This window comes from Vipera berus (genome assembly GCF_964194415.1).
Source record: "Vipera berus genome assembly, chromosome: Z".
NCBI lineage: Eukaryota > Metazoa > Chordata > Lepidosauria > Squamata > Viperidae > Vipera > Vipera berus.
In genome coordinates, this window is record NC_138205.1 from 64,861,923 (window position 1) to 64,883,788 (window position 21,866).

The following is a 21,866-nucleotide window of genomic DNA, read 5'->3' on the forward strand; positions in this document are numbered from 1 at the left end:
GGAATATCCCCTGTCCCGAGCCCTCCAGAGATCATTCACCAGCGTGACCAATGCCATTTCCGTGCTGTACCCGGGCCTGAAGCCCGATTGGTACGGGCCTATATAATCTGCTTCATCCAGAACCAGAGGGAGCTGATGCGCCACCACGCTCTCAACAACCTTCGCAAGAAAGCGAAGGTTGGAGACTGGACAAAAGTTATTTAAAACAGCTGGGTCCAAGACAGGCTTCTTGAGGAGAGGTCTCACCACCGCCTCCTTCAAGGCGGCGGGGAAACTACCCTCACTCAAAGAGGAAGATATAACCGCCTGGAACCAGCCTCCTCTCCTCTCCCGAGCTGCGTAAACCAGCCAGGAAGGGCACGGGTCCAATAAACATGTGGTGGAGCTCAGCCTCCCCATAATCCTGTCCACTTCCTCCGGAGTTACAGGATCGAACTCCTCCCAGATAACATTGACAAGACCACCCGTGTCCTAAAAGGGGAAAATTAGAAATTGAATGAAAACTTGTTTTGAGCAATGATCCTTTAAGAAGGGGGTGCACCCCCGCCTCTTTTAGAGTTAGCAGGACCACTCCTTCTTTCAAGGATAAGTTAACTATAGCCCAGACCCAATCTCACATCCCCTCCCACACAGCCTTAATAAGCCAGGAAGAAATATTTTTTTCTCCAAGACATTCTGAAGATGTAACCTCTGCAACTTTTTCATGATTATTGGATACCAGTTGAAAAGTATCTAGTGACGGTTGTTTGAGGAAGAAAGCACCAGAGCCTCCTTCAAGACAGCCTCCCTCAAGACATCACTCCAGACTGTCACTTCAAACAACACCTATGTCATTTCCTGGGCAAGTCTTAGCCAACCATGATAGATGAGAATTTAATAAACAGGTAGCCACATAGTGACAGCTCCCACCTCGCAAAAAAATATGCACTTCCTCAAGACTCAGACATCCTAAGACAACATGGTAAAACTCCACTAGATAACTTGGCCGGACCAACACAAAATAAAACTGAACTTTATTCATAGGATGCTGAGAATACTATCAATATAGTCCTTGTGTGCAGATAATCAACAGTGATATTTTGGACCAGAAGTGCAATATCATGTGCCCATACTGTTTAGTGATGCAAATTCCATCAAGTCCAATTGACATCATAAGTTACTCCTTAGGCCTCATTAAAACAACATGAAATGGTTGCCATTGACTTTGCTTGTAGGAGTGGTAATTACAAATTGTGATTATATGACCATGAGGATGCTGTGAGTCTCAGGTACACTCATTCAGTGCTATAGTAAGTGTGAACATGCAGAACAAGTGGCTACTCAATGAGTACCACTTATCTCTTGAAACATATCTCAGGCAGTATATATGAGGAAAACTAGAGGATCTGAAGAACTAGCCTAAATAGACCATGCCATACCAATAATCCAAATACTATACACACATTCAAGTTATTTTCATGAAAGATTAAATTATTTTCAAGAAAACAAGCCTGTGGATATAGCATATTTAGTATATGACTGGGAAATGAGGATTTCAATGGCTAGTTACCACACTGCTAGCAATAAAAACTTACTAAAAATAGTATTTACAGGTAGGCCTTGAGTTAGGATTGTAATGAAGTCTGCCCATTCCATTTGTAACTCAAAGATTCGTAGGAGTGGTGTACCTTGAACACAATCATTCCTTGCTTTTGCCCACACTAATCAAATGTGCAGTTCATTAAGTGCACATGAGGTATTCCAGGTGGGGAAGGCTATGGGGGGGCCTAGTGATGGAACAGGCCACCTGCTTCAGACCATCCAAGGCCTCCCCTGACCCAATGAGATAATTATGCTCCGCACAATTGGTTCCCCTCCCCATCCTGCTACACTGGGTCATGCACCTTGTGAAAATTTATCAAGCTGTCTCCTCTCCACCCTGTCTGTCGCACAAAATCACAGTGCCCAGCACCTTTCACTCTCGGCACAAAATGTTTGCAAGCTGACGGGAGACTTTGGGTCAATGAAATTGCTGCCTCAAAACGTCTGGCCAGTTTGCAAACATGTTGGGTGCCAAGACTGGAAGCTCTTGGGGGGGCACGCTATCATGTGACTTCAGGCTTCCAGTCTCCATGCAAAATGTCCTTGAGGAAAGGCCTTTGCCAACAAAAATGGAGCCCCAGATTGATGTGTGCATTGCTCCCAGCCTCTGGCCTTGAGGAAAAGCCTTTGCTAATGAAAATGGAGGCCGGGGATGACGCGTGTCAACCTGGGAAGCTGTTCTTGGCGGCAGAGGCCTTTTGCAATGATGGCACAAGGCTTTGCAAATGGAGGGATTACCTGTACTATTGTGGAAAAATTTGTGTTTTAACAGCACTATTAAATAATTTGCTAGCCACCTAAAATTCCCGAGTACCTGGATCAGGAGTTTCCGATCTTCCTCTATATTTTTGTGTGTTGTTTCCTGTTCCTGCTTCTGTTCAGTCTTCATTGGCACATTTATATTCACTCGCAATTTTTTGCTGCCAAGAAAATTTAGGCAAATAATTAGCTCCACAAAACAGAAATGAAGAATTACAGAAAACTTATGGTGAAACACGTTGTGAAAGGCAACATAATTTAATGAAGGCAGGAGTCTTTTTTCTGTTGAGTCCTGCACTGGGTAATCCATAATTATATCTTTTCCTATTTCTCAGAAGGCTTAAATTTAATGCTTGGCAAACAGGATTTCTTAAAATTGGACTGTGACCTATCCATTGTTTAAACTCCCATTTCCCCCCTAAGCATCTGGTTAAAAAGACAAAATAAACATACTAATCAACAGAGCTTTAAAGACAGTATCTCAATTTTATCTTTCTTAAAACTGTCAGTCTGTGCTGTTTCCATTGTGACCAGATTCATTCCATCAATTTCAACTGAAACAAATATTTCCAACAAACATATGTACTGATAGCAATCTTTATGGTATCTAGTAAATTAAAAGTTATTTTGAATAATGCCAATTATATACAAATAAACCTAGTCATAATCACTGAATAATCTAAAAATACTGCCTTCAGATGTAGGTTTCAAAAAGTTACAGTTACATTTATTTTATTCATGTGTGTTAGTTTGGTGCTATTGAGTTGGCCTTAACTCCAACTTAAAGCCTATCTCCAGGCTCTCAATTAAAAGGCATCCATCTTTTTTCTGGGATATAAGCTTCCACAGCCATAGATTACCATTCATATCTGTGCATACATTTTAATTATTGTGATTTTTGTCATAAAAATGGCCTAGTCCTTTAGAATCTTATCCCAACTTGTGATCACTTTCCTCTATAATAAACTTTTATAGAGATGATAAAGAATGTTTATTTCTTCAACACATTATCAATCTTCATTAATGAAGAAACCAACAGCTTGACCTCTTGGTTCTCAGCAGTACCTTTATTAAGTTTGGAGGTTGATATTTAACAGTATACCAAAATTTTTCACTTTTACTGTGATAATTTCCACTGTCTCCTTTATTTTTAGTTGACAAGGACTATTTTCTTTAGTATATACAAGTTAGTATTACATTTAGTGTTTTGACTTCAGTATTTTTTCTAATCCTGCTATACACTATACTCTTATAGTGTATAAATTAAATATATTCAGTGTTACCTTGATGTTTTCAAAACAGAAAAGGTATACAACTGCTCTCTTCATTTTTACCTTTTCTGTTAGCTGACTGATCTCCTGCCTCTTTTTTTCCTGAAAGTTGCCTATTAATCTGGCATTTCTCTATCCATGTAAGTATATTAAGCAAAATGGTTTGTGAAGAATTTCAATGATTCAGTGACATTTTCTTGCATGTTACTCAAACTCTTGCAATTTTTATTCATATAAAGCAGTTATCATGAACATTTTAATCTTGAAGCTTTTAACAATCCAATGGTATTTCAGGTTCATCTCATGCACGTCCTATTCTGACTTCAATTTTCAGTATGCGGTTGACAAGTCCATTTTGCTAATCCATAGATTATTTTACAATTTCTATATATGTAATTTCCGCATCCAGAAACTGTAGTTTTAATTTATGGTTTTTTAGGGAATGTAAAATTTGGCTACTATGGAAACATGATGGGGATTCTAGACTTGATTTACACTGAAGAACAGCATCACAAGTTATTTATTAATAAACTTTCAAAAAGCCAAGATTTAATCCTAGTTGGTTTCCATTCATTTGCAGCGTGAACAAAATTGATACAGAATTGTGAGACTTTGGCTGGAATAGTAATCTGACAGAAATGCAAATGTGCTATTGCAATCATTAATAAATACAGACCTTTACTCTAGTATCCTAAAGAAAAACAATTCTGACTAGGTAGTTTTATTCAACTATCATTCTTACTTTTTGTAGCCAAGGTACAATTTTATTAAAGTATCTGGTTTCAATTCCACTTCATCAACATTTGCATTTTCATCTTCTAAAACCTATGAAAAATAAAAAAGCGATGTCAGAACATATTAACAAATTATTTCACCACTCTCCCAAAATAAAAACACTTACCAACAATTTTGATTTTAACAAAATCTGAAGTACTTGTGCCAAAATATCCTAAAAATCAGAAAAGTAAAAAAAGAGTTAATCAATACCTAATTCCCTAGTTAATAAGCTTTGCAGAGGACAGTAAAGAACATATACAATCACTGCATTTAGTTTAAACTGAATTTAAACACAAAAATACTCAGCAGATTGGCTGAATGTAATATTAAGAGAAGTGAAATTGTGCTGTATGATATTTAAAATTTTCTAGACTTGAGAAAAAAATAAGAATTTTTGAAAGATACTAAAATTCTATTTTCCTGTCACTGGAAATCCACCCAAATGCCTTTATTTATAGTAATTTGTCTGGATGTTAGTCATAATTAACATTTTTAAATTAATATTCAAACATAAAGACTCAAAATCTGTTTCACATTTAAATTTGAAATCAAATTTATTGTTATGATGGATGAAGAGACTGGAAGAAATATGGAACTTTATTATTTTATTTTTTAAGATTACATTAGTGAGGCAACATGCACAGAGATGAAAGAACTGTAAAACTTAACAAAAGAGTGGATTGGGAAAATGAATTGATTGAGATATTGGAACTGACTACTTTGGTTATTTTAAGATTTTGTTTCAGTTTATTTTTCAACTGGAGATTATTTTTTTAAATCTTGGTTGATAGTAATGGATAAGTATTTTCAAATTAATGATTGGATAACTAACTTTGTTTAAGTGGAGAGAAGATCAAGGATGTCATGATGAGATGGGTGGAAGAAACCGGAGCTCTGGCTTCTTAGCCTGATTTCGCTCTGTTTGGAGACCCCAAGGGGTCGAAAAGTTGCCCTGGAGAGGCAACGAAGAAGGGAAGCTTTGGGAGTTTGGACCAGATTAAAAAGCAAACCAAAGCTTAGAAGGAGCAGTTGCAGCCTTGGAAATGGAGAAAGGTGTACACTACTTAAGATTCCAACATATACCTGAAGACAAGGAGGAAGATATAGCAGAAGTGATCATTAATCTATTGGCGGAGGCCCTAAAAATAGAAAGAGCAGAGATACAAATGGAAATAGATGAAATATTTCGAATGAATTCAAGCTATGTGAGGAAATATAAATTACCCAGAGAAGCCCATGTAAGATTTATAAAAAAAACAATAAGAGATGAAATACTGAGAAGAGTTAGAGATGAACTATTACAATATAAAAATAAGAAATTGTGGAGTTGAAACAGATCCCTAAGAGAATAAGAGATACCCGAAGACAATATCACTTTTTGACCACAAAGTTAATTGCCAAAGGAATAAATTTTAGATGGTTAATGCCAGAAGGGATCTTAATCAACTGGAATAATACAAGATATTGACTGGATTCAGTTTGGAAGGCAGAAGACTTTGATGAAAGAAACAGAGCATTCCTGGATGAATAGAAAAGGATAGAAAAGGCCAGAAACAGACAGAACAAACAACAGAGGAAACAACTATACAAACAGAAAGAGAGAAAGGGAAGCTGGATCAAGAGGGTGAGGGAATGGAAAGAGAACAGAAGACCACAAGATCGACAAGACCTAAATATAAATAAAGAAAATGGAGAAAGAAAATGGAATTTTTTCAGTGAATATAAGTGGACTGAACTTTCCATCAAAAAGAAACTTTTTTAAAAAAAATTACAAAAATTAAATATTGATATAATTTATTTGCAAGAGACAAATATAAAAAAACAATACTATAAACTTTTGTTCTACCCAAAAATTGGGAAACACTACTATGCATCAGGGACGCGGTGGCTCAGTGGGTTAGGACGCTGAGCTTGTCGATCAGAAGGTCGGCAGTTTGGCGGGTCGAATCCCGAGTGCCGCGTAACAGAGTGAGCGCCTGTTACTCGTCCCAGCTTCTGCCAACCTAGCAGTTCGAAAGCATGTAAAAATGCAAGTAGAAAAATAGGGACCACTACGGTGGGAAGGTAACAGCGCTCCGTGCACCTTTGGTGTCTAGTCATGCCGGCCACATGACCACGGAGATGTCCTCGGACAAGCGCTGGCTCTTCGGCTTTGAAACGGAGATGAGCACCGGCCCCTAGAGTCGGAAACGACTAGCACACATGTGCGGGGGAACCTTTACCTTTACCTTTACCTTTACTATGCATCAGGACAGTAGCTGTATACATTTAAGAGACAATAGACTCCAAAATGATTTATTGAGATGAAGAAGAAAGAATGTGATGGCAGAAATAATTTTACATCAAAAACAAATACTTTTAGTAGTAATATATGCACCAAATAATAAACAAGAAGGATTTTATCAAAATCTTCATAGAAAAATAGTAGAAATGGAATACCAAAATATTTGTCTAGTAGGAGACTTTAATGCAATAGTAGATGGGACATTAGACTATAAAAGTGGCAAAACAGGAAAAAGTGAGAGAAAAAGTTTATCTAAGACTTTTTTTAATATGATAGAGGAAATTGGGGTACAAGATACCTGGGGAGAAACTAACCCAGCAAAACTACAATACACATTCTTTTCAAACAGCCATAAATCCTGGTCCAGAATTGACATGATTTGGATGATGCCTGAATTAAGAACCAATATGCAGGAGATTGAGATAAAATTAGGTACATGGAAAGGTATACAAAAAAAACCTAAGATGGACCTTGAACAAATCTAAGTTAAAAGAAAAAGAATTTATAGAACTAGCAACAAAAGAAATGGAGTTCTTTTTTTAAAGAAAATAAAAAAGAAGATACAGCATTACAAAATGTATGGATACAGCCAAAGCATATTTTAGAGGTGTAGCTATAACATATATGGCGGGGGGAAAACAAACAAAAAAGACAACACAAACTGCTAAGGGAAGAATTTAAAAATTAGAATTAGAACAAACAAATCCACAAAAGAAAATATTGAAAAAATAAATGGAAACAATAAAACATAAATTAAATTTAATGGAATCAGAAAAATTGCCTTAGCAAATTAGAAGAGCAAAACAAAACTTTTTTGAAAATGCAAATAAACCAGGAAGATGGGTAGCCTATAAACTTAAATAACAGGAGAAAAAACTGAAAAATAAACTAGTATATGAAAAAGGCTGTTTACAATTTAAAAATGAAGAAATAAGAAAGATAATTAAAGAATACTATGAAAAACTGTATGATACAGAAAAAATTTCATGGGAGAAAACGCTTCAATATATGGAAAAAAATAATTTACCAAAAATTTCAGAAAATTTTAAAACTATGTTAAATAAAAAAAATAACAATGATGGAATTGACAGAGGCTATAAGAAGACAAAAAAATAAAAAAAACACCTGGACCACATGGGCTTCTGGCAGAGTTGTATAAATGCCTACAAGATACATTAAGTATACCATTGAAAGACATGTGTAATGAACTTTTGTTGGAGGCTAAACTCCCAAATAGATGGACAGAAGCAAACATTAATATATATTTTTTACCAAAAGAAGACTCAGATTTGACATAGATAAAAAATTACAGACCAATATCATTATTAAATGTGTATAAAATTTTTACTTCAATAATAGTGGAGAGACTGAAAAGGTTTTTACATGAATTTATACATCCAGATCAAAATGGATTTCTACCAAAGAGACAAATTAAAACTAACTTAAGAATTATAATGGACATATTGGAATATTATGAAATGCATCCCGGGAAACAACTGGCACTACTATTCTAGATGCTCAAGAGGTGTTTGATAATGTTTCCTGGCAATTTATGACTCAACAACTAAAAACAATGGACTTTGGACAAAACTTTATAAATATGATTGAAACAATATATACAAACAAACAGCAAAATTGATTGTAAACAGAGACTACACAGAGAACTTTGAGATAAGAAAAGGTACAGACAAGGATGTCCACTATCTCCATTGTTATTTATCCTAACCTTGGAAGTTCTAAATAGAAATATAGGCAAGATACAGAAATTAAAGGACTAGAAATAAAAGGTGAAACTTATAAACTGCAAGCATTTGCAGATGACAATTCCTAAATTATTGGAAAAGATAGAAGAGTGTGGATAGATAACAGGACTGAAAATAAATAGAGAAAAAACTAAAGTGATAGTTAAAAATCTTACAGATAAACAAAAAACCCTAAATGTCAGAAGAAATAGAACTACAAATAGTCAAAAAGGTTAAATACTTAGAAATATACTTAACAACAAGATGTTCTACAATAAAAGAAGATAACTATATAAAATTACTAAACCAAATAAAACTGGATCTGGAAAAACTTGCAATTGTCGATGTTAGAAGAATTGCTATAGTGAAAATGAATATATTACCAAAAATATTGTTTCTATTTCAAATGATACCTATAAAATTAGAGAATTTTTTTTCAAGATTTAAATTCACTAATTTTGAAATTTATATGGCAACAAAAGAAAGCTAGAATTAAATTGAAAATGCTACAAGAAGCTAAGGAAAATGGAGGTTCTGGTTTGCCAGAGTGCGTTTTATATTACCAAGCATCTGTACTAACATGGGTAAAATAATGGATAACTCTTAGAAATAAAAGGTTGTTATATTTGGAGGGACATGATTTACAACTTGTTTGGCACACTTTCCTGTGGTATGGGAAAAACAAAATTCATAAGTATTTTCAAAACCACTGTGTAAGAAATGCATTACAACTAACATGGGAAAAAATAAAATGTAAAATATACTTGAAAATTCCAGGATGGCTTTCAACAATGGAAGTATTTGTACATCCATCATATTCGCACAATATTGGAAAAATGAAGAAATACCACCAGAGGAAAAAATAATTAAAAAAATACTAGAATGTGTGGAAATGGACAGAAGTTGAAAGAAAAAGAAGAAACAGAATACTTTTAAATTTGGGGCTTATTTTATCAATGGCTGGAGAAAAAGAATAAAGAATTAGTAATTAAATTTGTATTAGTGAATGATAAATTCAGACAACATGTTTGTTGAATAAATACTATTGAATTGTATGAAGAAAATTTAATAAAAACTTTAAAAGAAAAAAAATAAATTTGTTTAAGAGAAATATTGTAGTTAGAGTTAATATCGGTTATGTTTAACTTAGAGTAAGAAATTATTTGATATTAGTTTTTCTATCTATTGAGAAAAGTTGGAAGTCTCTATTATATTTTTTATTACTCTACCTTTTTTCCTCATTTTTTTTACTTTTTCCTCTTTTGATTCTTTCATCCCTTTTGTATTTTTTTGAAATTTAATAAAGCAGTTTAAAAAAGAATTGAAAAAATTGAAAATGTTTATTCTCATTACAATTCTAGACTTAAAGAAGAAATAAATGGATGTAGTAAGGGGGACAATACAATAATTAAAACTATAATAACATGAAATGAAGCTTTACCATTTTTATTTGAGTACTGTCTGTCAGCTGCTGGACTGTATAGGCATCTTCTGTGTTATACTGCAGCAGGATTGCCATCTGAAATGTAGATGCCTTAAAAAAGTGAGAGATAACTTTTATTTGAATGAATTTCCAAATTCATGTGAAGAAATTTATCAAAGCAAATAGAACAGTATAAAACTTTATCTTTCATATCAAAGAATTCTTTCTGTATTGTTTGCTATTTCATGTAAGCTGAAAAATATCTATTAATCAGATTTTCAATAGACAAATCCTGCATGTCCAGTGAATGTTTTCAAATTACATAATTAAGAAAAAAGCAAAAATGAAGAGACTTGAGATATTTGAGTGCTAGATACATACAGTGCATTCAGAAAGTATTCATATCCCCTTCACTTTTGTCAATTTTGTTATACTGCAGCCTGATTCTACAGCTGTAGAAATTCATTTTTTCCATTAATCTACACTCAGTACCCCATAATGACAAAGTGAAAATAGAATTTTAGAAATGTCTGTAAATTTATTAAAAAGAAAAAACAAATATCATCTTGACATTCAGACCTTTCACTCAGTACTTTGTTGAAGCACCTTTAGCAGCAATTACAGCCTCAAGTCTTTTTGGGTATGACACAACAAGTTTGCATGCCTGGTTTGGGGGATTTTCTGCCATTCTTCCTTGCAAATCCTCTCAAGCTCAGTCAGGCTGGATGGGGAACATTAGTGGACAGCCATTTTCAGGTCCCTCCAGAGATGTTCAATAGGGTTCAAATCAGGCCTCTGGCTGGGCCACTCTAGGACATTCACAGAGTTGTCCCTAAGCCACTTCTTTTTTGTCTTGCCTATGTTCTTAGGATCATTGTCATGTTGGAAAGTGAACCTTTGGCCCAGTCTGAGGTCCTGAGCATTTAGAGCAGGTTTTCATTGAAGATATCCCTATAATTTGCTCTATTCAGCTTTCCCTCAACTCTGATCAGTTTCCTAGTCCAGGCTGCTGAAACACATCATGATGCTGCCACAACCACGCTTCACTGTTGGGATGATATTGGACAGGTGATGAGCGGTGTTTGGTTTTGTCCAGACATAACGTTTAGAATTGAGGCCAAGTTCAATCTTGGTTTCATCAGACCAGAGAATCTTGTTCTTCACAGTCTGAGAGTCCTTCAGGTGCTTTTTTGCAAACTCCATGTGTTTTGCACTAAGGAGAGTCTTCTGTCTAGCCGCTCTGCCATAAGCCCATTATCAGTGGAAGGCTGCATTGATGGTTATCCTTCTGGAACTCTGTTCCATCTCCACACTATATCTCTGGGACTCAGTCAGAGTGACCATCAGGTTCCTGGTCACCTTTCTTACTAAGGCTCTTCTCACCTGACTGCTCAGTTTGACCAGGCGACCAGCTCTTGGAAGAGTCCTGGTTCTGCCAGTTTTCTTCCATTTGAGAATTATGGAGGTCATGTGCTCTTAGGAACTTCAGTGCATCAGAAATTTTATTGTAGCCTTGCCCAGATTTTTGCCTCACAATAATCCTGTCTATTAGGTATGCAGGCTTCATGGCTTTTGCTCTGCTACAGTATGAATTTTCATCTGAGAGGACTTCTATAGAGAGGTGTGTGCCTTTCCAAATAATGTCCAATCAATTTAATTTACGGCAGGTTGACTCCAAGCAAGGTGTACAAACACATCAGCAATGATCAAGAGAAATGGGAGGCATCTGAGCTAAATTCCAAATGTTTTTACAAAGAGTCTGAATACTTATGCCAATGTGATATTTCAGTTTTTTTCTTTAATAAATTTACAGACGTTTCTAAAATTCTGTTTTCACATTGTCATTATGGGGTACTAAGTGTAGATTAATGAGAAAAAAATAAATTTCAACAATTGTTGAATCAGGTTGCAGCATAACAAAATTGACAAAAGTGAAGGGGGTCTGAATACTTTCTGAATATACTGTACATGCACACTAACTATTCAAGGAATTTTATCTATAAGTGGCTTATTTACAACTGAATACACACACACACACATTAATATTTGCAGGACCCTCTGCTGCCAGGAACGACTGCCCATTGCCCTGTGCTCTCACACAGGGAGGGCATCCTCAGGGTGCCGTTGGCCAGACAATGTCGACTGGTGACCCCCAGGGGGAGGGCCTTCTCTGTGGGGGCACCTGCCCTTTGGAATCAACTCCCCTTGGAGCTCTGGATGGCCCCAGATCTCGTTCCTTTCGTCGCGACCTTAAAACATGGCTTTTTCAACAGGCCGACCTGGACTGATGGAAGGGAGGTTTTCTTAATTTTGTTTTATTGTGTTTTTAATTGGACTATTTATGGGATAATTTGATTTAATACCTTTTAATGTTTGTATTTTGTGTTTTTATTGTTGTTAGCCGCCCTGAGTCCTTTGGGAGATAGGGCGGCATACAAATCACATACATACATACATATTAATATATTAATATTAGTATATATTAGCAGCATATTTTGTGTGATTTAAACAAATATATATTAAGAAGGCAAATAACATACATGGAAGGGATGAGGGGAGTTTTAGAACTTTAATATGTAGCATAGAAATGTGTCTACATGTGAGCCATAACATTTGTTCCATGCATTATGCCTTCCCCTCCTGCATTTTTCTAAAGGATTACTAAAAGATAGAAATACTAGCAAAATTTCCAAATTCAAGCTATAGTGCCAGAAAAAACAAATTTCTTAACATTCTACTTGAATAGCTTGTTAACCAAAATACAGTGTACTTTACCTGCAGTGTATATCGGTTTTTGAAGCAATTGGTAACTAGTTCACCTTTTGATAGCTGATATAACCATGTTAATTTTCTTCCACTGTGACGACTTGCATAGAAAGCAGTAAATCTCTGATAACTGCGCTCCAGCTGCATTTCAAATCAAATCAAACCATACCATATTTACATTTTAAGTCTTAAGGATAATACAAAAATGGAGTCAATAATTGGAGCCAGTTATTGTTGATGTTATTCAGCCAAATTTGTCAAAAGATTTTGGTGCCAGTTAATCTACCTCAACATGAACTGGCTATGAGAACCCTCAACCCTTTTGAGGAGAAAGCATGCTGTCTACAATAGATTTTAGACTTAATTTCTAAACAAAAACCAGCACTTTGACAGTTTCTTTTCTTCGTTCATTGACAATCATAAAATCCATTACCGAGTCTACCAGAGTCCAATGTTGCATAATACTATTTGACATAAATGACATAAAACAGACTGTCATCAGTAAAGTATATGAAAAACATTAATTTAACATGAAAATGGGCATTTCATCCTCAACAATACTGAATGAAGGCATTAATTGTGTAGTAACTCCTTGATTCTCATGGCAGCTATAATATTTATTGGATTTATAATCCAATATGAAAAAGTTCCATAAATAAGATTTACAATCAGCAACTAAAAAAAAGCTGCACTTCAACTTGTTCCTTATTTCCTAAAGCTTAGCAGAAGACCATCATCTTGACCACTTTCCAGAAACTTAATAGAGAGACAAACTACTCCATAAGTTTAGGACAACTGCAAAGAAGGCTTACTTTTGGACCAATAACCTGCTGATCTATTCTGGGAGGGAGACCTTTAGCATATTGCTCAATCACGTGTACAGGCATATTGTATTAGGAGGTGTTGATTCTATAGCTTCTAGGACTGGATATATTACTTCGTAGGATTATGCTTAAAACCACACAATCAGCTTAGACGGAGTGGAAAGTACACCTGGAGAATGTCCAAACTATCTCTCTGACTCAACATCAAATAAAGAACAACAGAAAAAAAGTAGTCAGCATCACTGATTTGCTGTGAAAGATAGATTTGTGAGTGACAATGGGTACAAGCAGAAAAAGATGGGTGAATCCTAGTTGGACAATCAGAATCCTCTCTCTCAAAAAAAAAGAGAAAAAGAATTAAAATATGTTATTCTGACATCTATTGACAAAATCAATAAATCCATCCAGAATTTACAGACTTCTGATGTGATGAGATGGGACTAAATAGAGCTCACTGTACTAAGTATGTGAACTTAGTATGTGTATGTCACAAATTAAAAATTAAATAAGGCTTAAAAGACATTGCTAGATTTAATGCCTCAACCAGATTCTACTTCACCATCAGCCTTCCACAATATTACAATCTCCCTAAATCTTAAAATATACACTTAGAAACTAAGATGGTCTCACCTCTGATGGAAGAGCAAATGCACAAGACATTTGAAAGGGCCAAGATCCAGAGCTTAGCACTTGTATGCTGAAGTCCACTAGTATAAAAACATGAATAGTCAGTAATTTTGTTTCTGTCACTGACCAACAAAACAGATTTATATGATATGCTGAAAATGTTAAGAAATAAGTCTATTGTTTTCAGAGATTCATAAAAGATATTGGAGAAAACTGCATAGAAATTATTTCAAACACAAGAGTAATTGAAGTAAATTACAAATATCATGCAATCATTTCAACTAATAAAAATATTAACTGCACAATTCCATGTCCAAGATCTTATCCGTGTTTAATTCAGCCACACGATAACTCCTGGCCAAACTTAGTTCATATAAACTAAGTTAAGTAGTTTGGGACAATTGTCAAGAAAATTAAATATGTATATCTATACAGTTCTAGGAACTGAGCCTGACTGGAGAGAGTTATTATCTTTTTTGTTGGTATTTGCTAGAGCTTTGAGATTTCCTAACTGGAGGCCAAGGGTAAAACCATTTAAAATTAATAAGACTTCCAAGTTAAAATTTTATCCTGAATATCAGAATAGTCTTGCACATAAAAGTCCATTCTTGGATTCTAATCACTCTTCTCACCCCAGCCTTCTTTCTTTTTCTCAGCAGTATAATTACTGATAAGGCAGTTTCTAAAAATTGAAGTTGGAATCTCTCATAGTTCAGGACAAATCACCTAAAGTTATACATAGTCTTGTCTTATAGAACAAAAAATTGCTGTACTTTTTGACCCTTCTCACTGCTTGCAATATAAATTGTCTCCTGAAACCCTTCTTATATTGACCCATTTTTTAAAACAAATTTTCTTTTGCCATGCCCACTTAGGTCCCTTCTTATTTTGTTTCTGGAGAGTTACCTTACTGATAGAATCCTAAATCCATTTATATAATTTATGTCCAATATTGCATTGATTAAAAAGGAATAGAAAAAAAAGACTTCCTTCATTAACATGCTATTCTCTTTCACCAATCTATAAAAAAGTATATTAATTTACAGATTTGAAAACAAATACATTTAAATTTTGCTTACAGTCCAATGGCTCTGAATTGGATAGGTGCTTTTTGAACTGCTCATTCAGGTCTTTGCTTACACCTATATCTTGGAACATCCTTTGAAGTTTGGATGTATACTCAAAGCCACAAGCTTGCTGTAATGAATCAGAGAAAATTATGAAATTATACATTTTGAGAGAAAGTAATGCATACACTACAGAAAGATCTCACCTATAAGTCCTTTAATACACTGTAAACAGTATAACAGTAATACTTATGTTAGAGCTTCAGTGTGACCAAAATAAACAAACTGATTTTTCTAGCAACTTAATTATTTTTAGCATCTGAGCGTAGAAAATTTCCAGCCTTGATCTGCACACTAAAAGTTAATGTAAATTTATCATTTAATTTCTTCTATGGTATACAAATTCTGTAGCTGCAGCTTGCAATTCCTTATAAAATGGTTCACTTTAAGTTATTATAATTATTGGATTATTTAAAATAATATATTTATGGGCTTCCAGTTCTGCGCAGCTAGTGCCACAGCTGAGGGATTGCAAAGATCCACGTCCTATGGCTGATTTCTCTCTGCTTAGGGACCCTAAATGGGCCTAAAGCCACCCTGGAGAGCTGGCAAGGAAGGAGGGAAGCCCTGCCGATCCTGGGGAGTCGGTGGTTGATCCAGACGTCTGGGGAAAGCTCTCCAAAAACTGACAGAAGAAAGGCTAGCATCATTCGTGAATCTAACCCAAGCTACATGCAGCCGAAGCCAAAAAGCACTAAACTAAGCATGATTGTAAACAGCATGAGTGAACTGGGTAAGAATATTGATTCTCTCTCTTCTATCAGACTGATTTCCTGGGAATAAAAGGAAAACCTCCAGAAGTAAAAATCCTCTGAAAGTGAGGGTGTGTGTGTGTCTTTGTTCCACCTTCCTCTAAAAGGAAGCAGTGAATTAAGTTTACGGAGGAAAAAATACAGAAAATTGAAAGATGGACTGGTGCTGACATGTGGTGATGGATGAAAATACTGCCCTAAATATACAGCCCAGAAAGAAAGCCTATTGTAACCTTCAAGGTTTTGATTAAATAAAGAGCAGGTGTAAGAAAATAAAACATTGTGGACTATCTACAAAGTGAGAACTATAAAACTTAGAAAAAACTGACCTTCCTGGATTATAAATATTTTTAAAATTGTGACTTTAAAGTGATTGGCAGAGAAAGGGTTTTTGGTCATTATGGAGCATCAGAGATTTGCAGAAATAACATATCAAGAAAAAATAAATACGTACCAGGAGGAAATGTAAGCTCTGTTACAACAAATGCAAATAATATTCATTTCAAACCACGAGAAAATTAAAAATGAATTTGAAAATTTAAATGAATGCACTCTCAATTTAATGTCACAACAATTAAATGATCAGAAAACAAAATGAGAGATCATGTAAAGCAGACAGCTGAATATAAACTAGTGGAGACTCAAGTGGAGAAGTACTTACAAGAAACATTGAACATGGAAAAGGTAACTTGTACTCAAAACAGGGGTTTTCAACCTTTCCACCCATTGTACCAATTTAGGATAAGGCAATATCAGAGTACCACCAGTCGCCCAGCAAGGTGTCAAAAACTTGACCCCCCCAAAAAGGAAATAATGATAAGGTACAGGTAGTCCTCGACTTACAACAATTTGCTAAGTGACTGTTTGAAGTTACAACAGCACTGAAAAAGTGAATTATGACCATTTTTCACACTTATGACTGTTGCAGCATCACCAGGATCATGTGATTTACATTCGGATGCTTGGCAACTGATTCATACTTATGACGTTCTGTGTCCCAGGGTCATGTGATCAATGGCGGGGGGCGTGGCCAGCTCATCACTCAGGTTGTGGGATGCCTGTGGGGGGGAATCTGTGGGTCTCTGGTGGAGGGGAATGGGACTGGGATGGGTGCTTTCCCTCTGATCCATTGTCTCTTCCTTTCTTTCCTTCTCTCCCTCTTTGTCCCTTCCTTCCTTCCCTCCCTCCCACTGTCCTATGCTACGCCATCCAGATCCCAGCCTGGTTTTGGCAGGCAGCAGCACATTCTCAACCACACGGAGTGGCTGGGTGAAGTAAACCACCGACATCATGGTCCTGCCTTTGCGCGCGCAGAGGCAGAAGAGAGCGCATGCACCTGAGCCTATGCATGCTGTTCTGTTCCAGCCTACGACCGGCCCTGTTTGAATGTCAGGGACAACCCCTTTTTATATAATCAATAGGCCGGAACTAACCCAACCAAATTTATTTACAAAAGTTAAACGAAAAGTTCAAACAAGACTTAAACCAAAAAGGTTAAACAAGAGTTAAACAATAACAGACCAGGACTCTAGCAGAAGCTCTTCAAAGGGTTGCCTTCAGCAACCAGCACCTCCCACACATTCCCCTTTTAACAGCAGTCCCAAGGTGTGGCTTCTCATTGCCTTCTCCTGAGTTGTCTCATTGCTTTCCTCTGCTCAGTTCTGCTAGATAGCCTCCTGCTCCTAGTGTCCCTGAACGGAGCCAGCTGTGGATCGTCTTCTTCCAATCCTTCATGCTCACACAGCTGGGTCTGAGGAGGAACAAGACCGGAGGGGCCAGGCTGAGAGTTCTGTGGTGCATCAGAACCTTCCTCTGACACCAAAGGCTCTCCAAACCCCTCCTCCTCCTCCTCTTCAGAATTGTCCGACTCAGCTGCCGAAACCACAGGTTGATGCTGAATCACAACACATGCGCACAGGCAGGGCAGGGATGTCACCAGTTCACCTCCCGTTTTCAGGCACGTATATTACGAACCGGCTACTTCTCCCAATCATTTTTCCCCTACTGGAGCCCAGCATTTGAGCCAGGTTCCCCAATCCTCTCCATGTACATCGTTCTTCCCATAGCTCTCCCAAGCGCTGTCAAGAGATACCCATTTCTGGCCTCATTGCTACCGTTCTTAAGTTACATTTGCACCTGCCCAAAGGAAGAGACCGACGCTTTTCTCCCTCCTCCAAAGGAAGGGAGACAAACCCACATCGCCACCAAGTCACCCTTCGTTTGGGCAAAGAAATCTCCAGACCCAACTATGATACTTTTCAGCCTGAAGCAGAGTCAGAGAGCTGAGTCACTCTCGCTGTTTGGACTCTCTACTTTTATGCCCTGGGAGCAGCTTGCCTTTCAAACCTCCGATATCTAACAGAAAGGGAAACCCACTGCGACGCCTGCGCTCCACCACTGCAGAAAAAGAAGTGCTGTGTTTCCCACCAGTGCAGGCAGCCCGGGTCCTGTGAGAGGCCGAGTGGGAATGAAGCAGCCCTCGGGTCTGCGCTGCAAAAAAACCCACAAGCGTTGGTGTCACCTGGGCTCCTGCCCAGCTCGCTTGCGGAAAATAGGCTGCTTGCTAAGTGAGCTGGGCAGGAGCCTGGGATCAGCGTGGCTCAGCTGATCCTGGGCCCCTACCCAGCTCACTTAGCAAGTAGCTTATTTTCTGAAAGTGAGCTTGGCAGAAGCCCAGGATCAGCATTTCTGAGCACAACTTCTGAGCGTGGCTCAGCTGATCCCGGGCTCCTGCCCAGCTCACTTAGCAAGCAGCCTATTTTCTGCAAGCGAGCTGGCCAGGAACCCGGGATCAGCGTTTCTGAGCGCGGCTCAGCTGATCCCCAGCAACTGCCCAGCTCACTTGCTTACAGGAAATAGGCTGCTTGCTAAGTGAAGCCCCAGGATCAGTGGGCTTCCCGGTGCTGATCCTGGGGCTTCACTTAGCAAGCAGTATGTTTTCCGCAAGCGAGTGGGCAGGAGCCATTCGCTTACTACCCTTCCCCCCCAAACACACCATTTCCTCACTCACCCTGCCTTGGTCGCCGCTCCACACGCTGTTCCTCCAAAAACAGGCCAGTCTGCCCCTTTTATACCTTTTCTTCTCTCCACCCTCCTCCTTTTCTCTTCCGGGTGCACCGGAAGCTCCAATTAGCATGTCTCCACAGATCCTGGGGATTCTGGCAAGCTCTGCACCTCCAGCTGATCTCCAGGTCTGTAAGGCTCCGTTTTTGACTCGTTCCCTCCCCCACTATAATTAGCTAGGCTGGGCTCATGTACGACCAGCCAGAGGCTCGCGTACCACCAGTTGAAAAGCCCTGCCCTAAGACCACAAAGTAAATTTGATTTGCCAAATGGATTGCTGAGCTGTTGGGAGAACCACAAGAAATGGGGAGACGGAGTGATGAGAGAAATCTTCAATGAATATGAAAGGGCAAAATCTTTTTACAAAGACATGATGTTTGATTTGCCTAGTATATACACAACAACATTTACAAGAATATATTGATTGGAAAAGATGCTTGGCAAAAGAAGAGGGCTAAAGTGAGAATTGAGGAATTAGATGATGGGGTATATGAGAGGGAATATTTAAAAATTAAACAATTGTTTGAATATAGTTGAAGAAATAGAAATATTTTAGTTTAAGAGGGATGAACTTTCCAAGTAACAGTATTTTTTCTTTTCTTTTTTCTTTTGTTTTTTAATTTGAGAAATACAAAAATGCTTGGGATGATCAATATAAAAGAAATGTTTTAGATATTTAAATGTAATTGATTTTAAGAAAATTCCAATGGATAACTAAACAGAAAAAAATATGTTTTGAATAGAGTAAAAAGACTAGATATTGGATTAATAAAATGGAACCTTTAAAGATTAAACATGTTTATGGGTAAAAAGAACAGGAAAAAATGGGAAATAAGTGTATATTAGTTCAAGAGGGATATGTATTTTTAGTATATTTTTTTCTTATTTTTCTCTCCTTTTTTTCTTTTTCTCTCTCTTGTTTTTTCTTTTTCTATGTTTTTCTTTTATGTCTTTTTCTTACTTACTTTTTAAGACATGAAAATAGATTAAACACTTAAAGATAATTATCTCTGGGAAAATTTTAACCGGTAAGAATGTTTTGAACATTGTAGAGCAGATATGTCAAACTTGCAATGTCACGTGACTTTGCAAGACATATTGGGACTATTTTGCCATTGCCAGCAATGTGGTGTGTGGCTTCCAGATGATGCATCTGGCCCGTGGGCCAGCAGTTTGACACTCCTGTTGTACGGAAAATAAATTTAAATAAGAATTGTAAACAGGATTCATAACAAGGCAACCAAGATGACCTGATAGAAAAGAAGCATGATATTGATGTGATTATTATTGGTAGAAATTTTAGAAAAATCTTTACATTTACTTGTTATCTATCAAATTAATAAAGATTGTATTAATTTAAGGTTGCAAAGAGAACCTATTGGAAGAAGAGAAAATCAATCAAAGCTATAATGTGGACTTTGGAATACAGAAACTGACTGTTAGTGATTACTTTGAAAACATAAACCCAGACAATATGCTGTTTACCAAATATCAAGGTGTTTATGTTAAAAAAAATCAATAAAATATATTTTAATAATAAAATAAAATAGATTTATGGAGAAATTACAACCAAAGCACAAAAAAATAATTATTTTAAATCACCCGTTCACTTGTGGCAATTTAAAAGCTCACTAAAAATAAAAAAGTTTATCAAATGATTGTTGTTTACTCTGTCTTTCATAAGCAAGTAAACATATGCACTTTTAAATTCTTTGTATGGGACGTCAATACACATTTTGAAAACAGAAGGTTCTAGAATCAATGCTCAAAAATGTTTTAAAGCAACAAAGTTCAGCTTAAGAGATTTCTGAGAACAAATGATAGTCACAAACTGATTTAAATAGATTAATATTCATATTTCATATACAGCTGTTCTGAATAAACTTCACCTATAAAAAACAAAACCCTGGATTCTCAAATCCTGGCGTAATTATTTAATTACATGATTTCATGTGAACAAATAACTATTTCTGTAAAGTTCAAAACTGTCCAGCTTAAAAATCTGAATATTATCAAAATAAAAAAATATTTAACTTAGGAATGCTTGAAAATAAATGTTTATTATGGGCAATAGTGAACCATTTTAAATCAATATCTTGGACTGGGAGATAGATGAGGAAACTATTCTATAATAAACAAAAGAAAATCATTTTTTTTAAAAAAATTCCATTTATATCCCGCCCTTCTCCGAAGACTCAGGGCGGCTTACAAGCTTAGCAGTAGCCTTCATTCTATGTATATGCCTGCTTATTAGGGCTTTCACACACACACCAAGCGGCATTATTACAAAGTCAGCTTAATTGCCCCCAACAATCTGGGTCCTCATTTTACCTACCTCGGAAGGATGGAAGGCTGAGTCAACCTTGAGCCTGGTGGGATGCGAACCTGCACTAATTGCAGGCAGCTGGTGTTACTTAAGGAGGCATTAGCCCACTGCTCCACCAAGGCTCTTATATTATATTTAAAATATAAAATATAATATTTATTTAATTACCAGATTTCTTTAGATATTTTAGATATTTTCAATCAATACATACATATTTATATAGTTTATGAGTATCATTATACAGCAAGGTTCTGGCAGATATGAGCAATAAAAGAAACATAAACAAAAGGGAAACACACCTTCAGTTTGGAGATCATACTTGCTTCAGCATCATCACTAGCACTGTTCTGGTGCACAAGCCTCTTTGCCAGCATTTTGGCATAGAATTTTTGAAATACATCTTTGTCTTCAATATATTTGAAGACCACCATCTAGAAGAAGCATGGATTTTTGGTATTTATTTTTAGAACATGACTTTTATAGCCAACTTCATATTTATCTCAGCAAAAGATAATTATTTTTATATATTTTATAAAATATTATA

The 21,866-nt window shown here is 36.5% G+C and overlaps 1 protein-coding gene across 9 annotated transcripts in view; it reads right to left on the reverse strand.

Moving 5' to 3' along the window:
* The window catches only part of CUL1 (cullin 1), a 118,109-nt gene that overhangs the window by 5,714 nt on the left and 90,529 nt on the right, over positions 1 to 21,866 (reverse strand). For all 9 annotated transcript variants that reach the window (XM_081345031.1, XM_081345028.1, XM_081345027.1 and 6 more), the window contains 8 exons: positions 21,622 to 21,753; positions 15,134 to 15,251; positions 14,058 to 14,134; positions 12,613 to 12,744; positions 9,856 to 9,948; positions 4,513 to 4,560; positions 4,354 to 4,436; positions 2,396 to 2,501 (listed from right to left, as the gene is read on the reverse strand). In XM_081345031.1, coding sequence (XP_081201157.1) covers positions 2,396 to 2,501; positions 4,354 to 4,436; positions 4,513 to 4,560; positions 9,856 to 9,948; positions 12,613 to 12,744; positions 14,058 to 14,134; positions 15,134 to 15,251; positions 21,622 to 21,753 — 789 coding nt within the window. The remainder of the gene's footprint in view (positions 1 to 2,395; positions 2,502 to 4,353; positions 4,437 to 4,512; positions 4,561 to 9,855; positions 9,949 to 12,612; positions 12,745 to 14,057; positions 14,135 to 15,133; positions 15,252 to 21,621; positions 21,754 to 21,866) is intronic.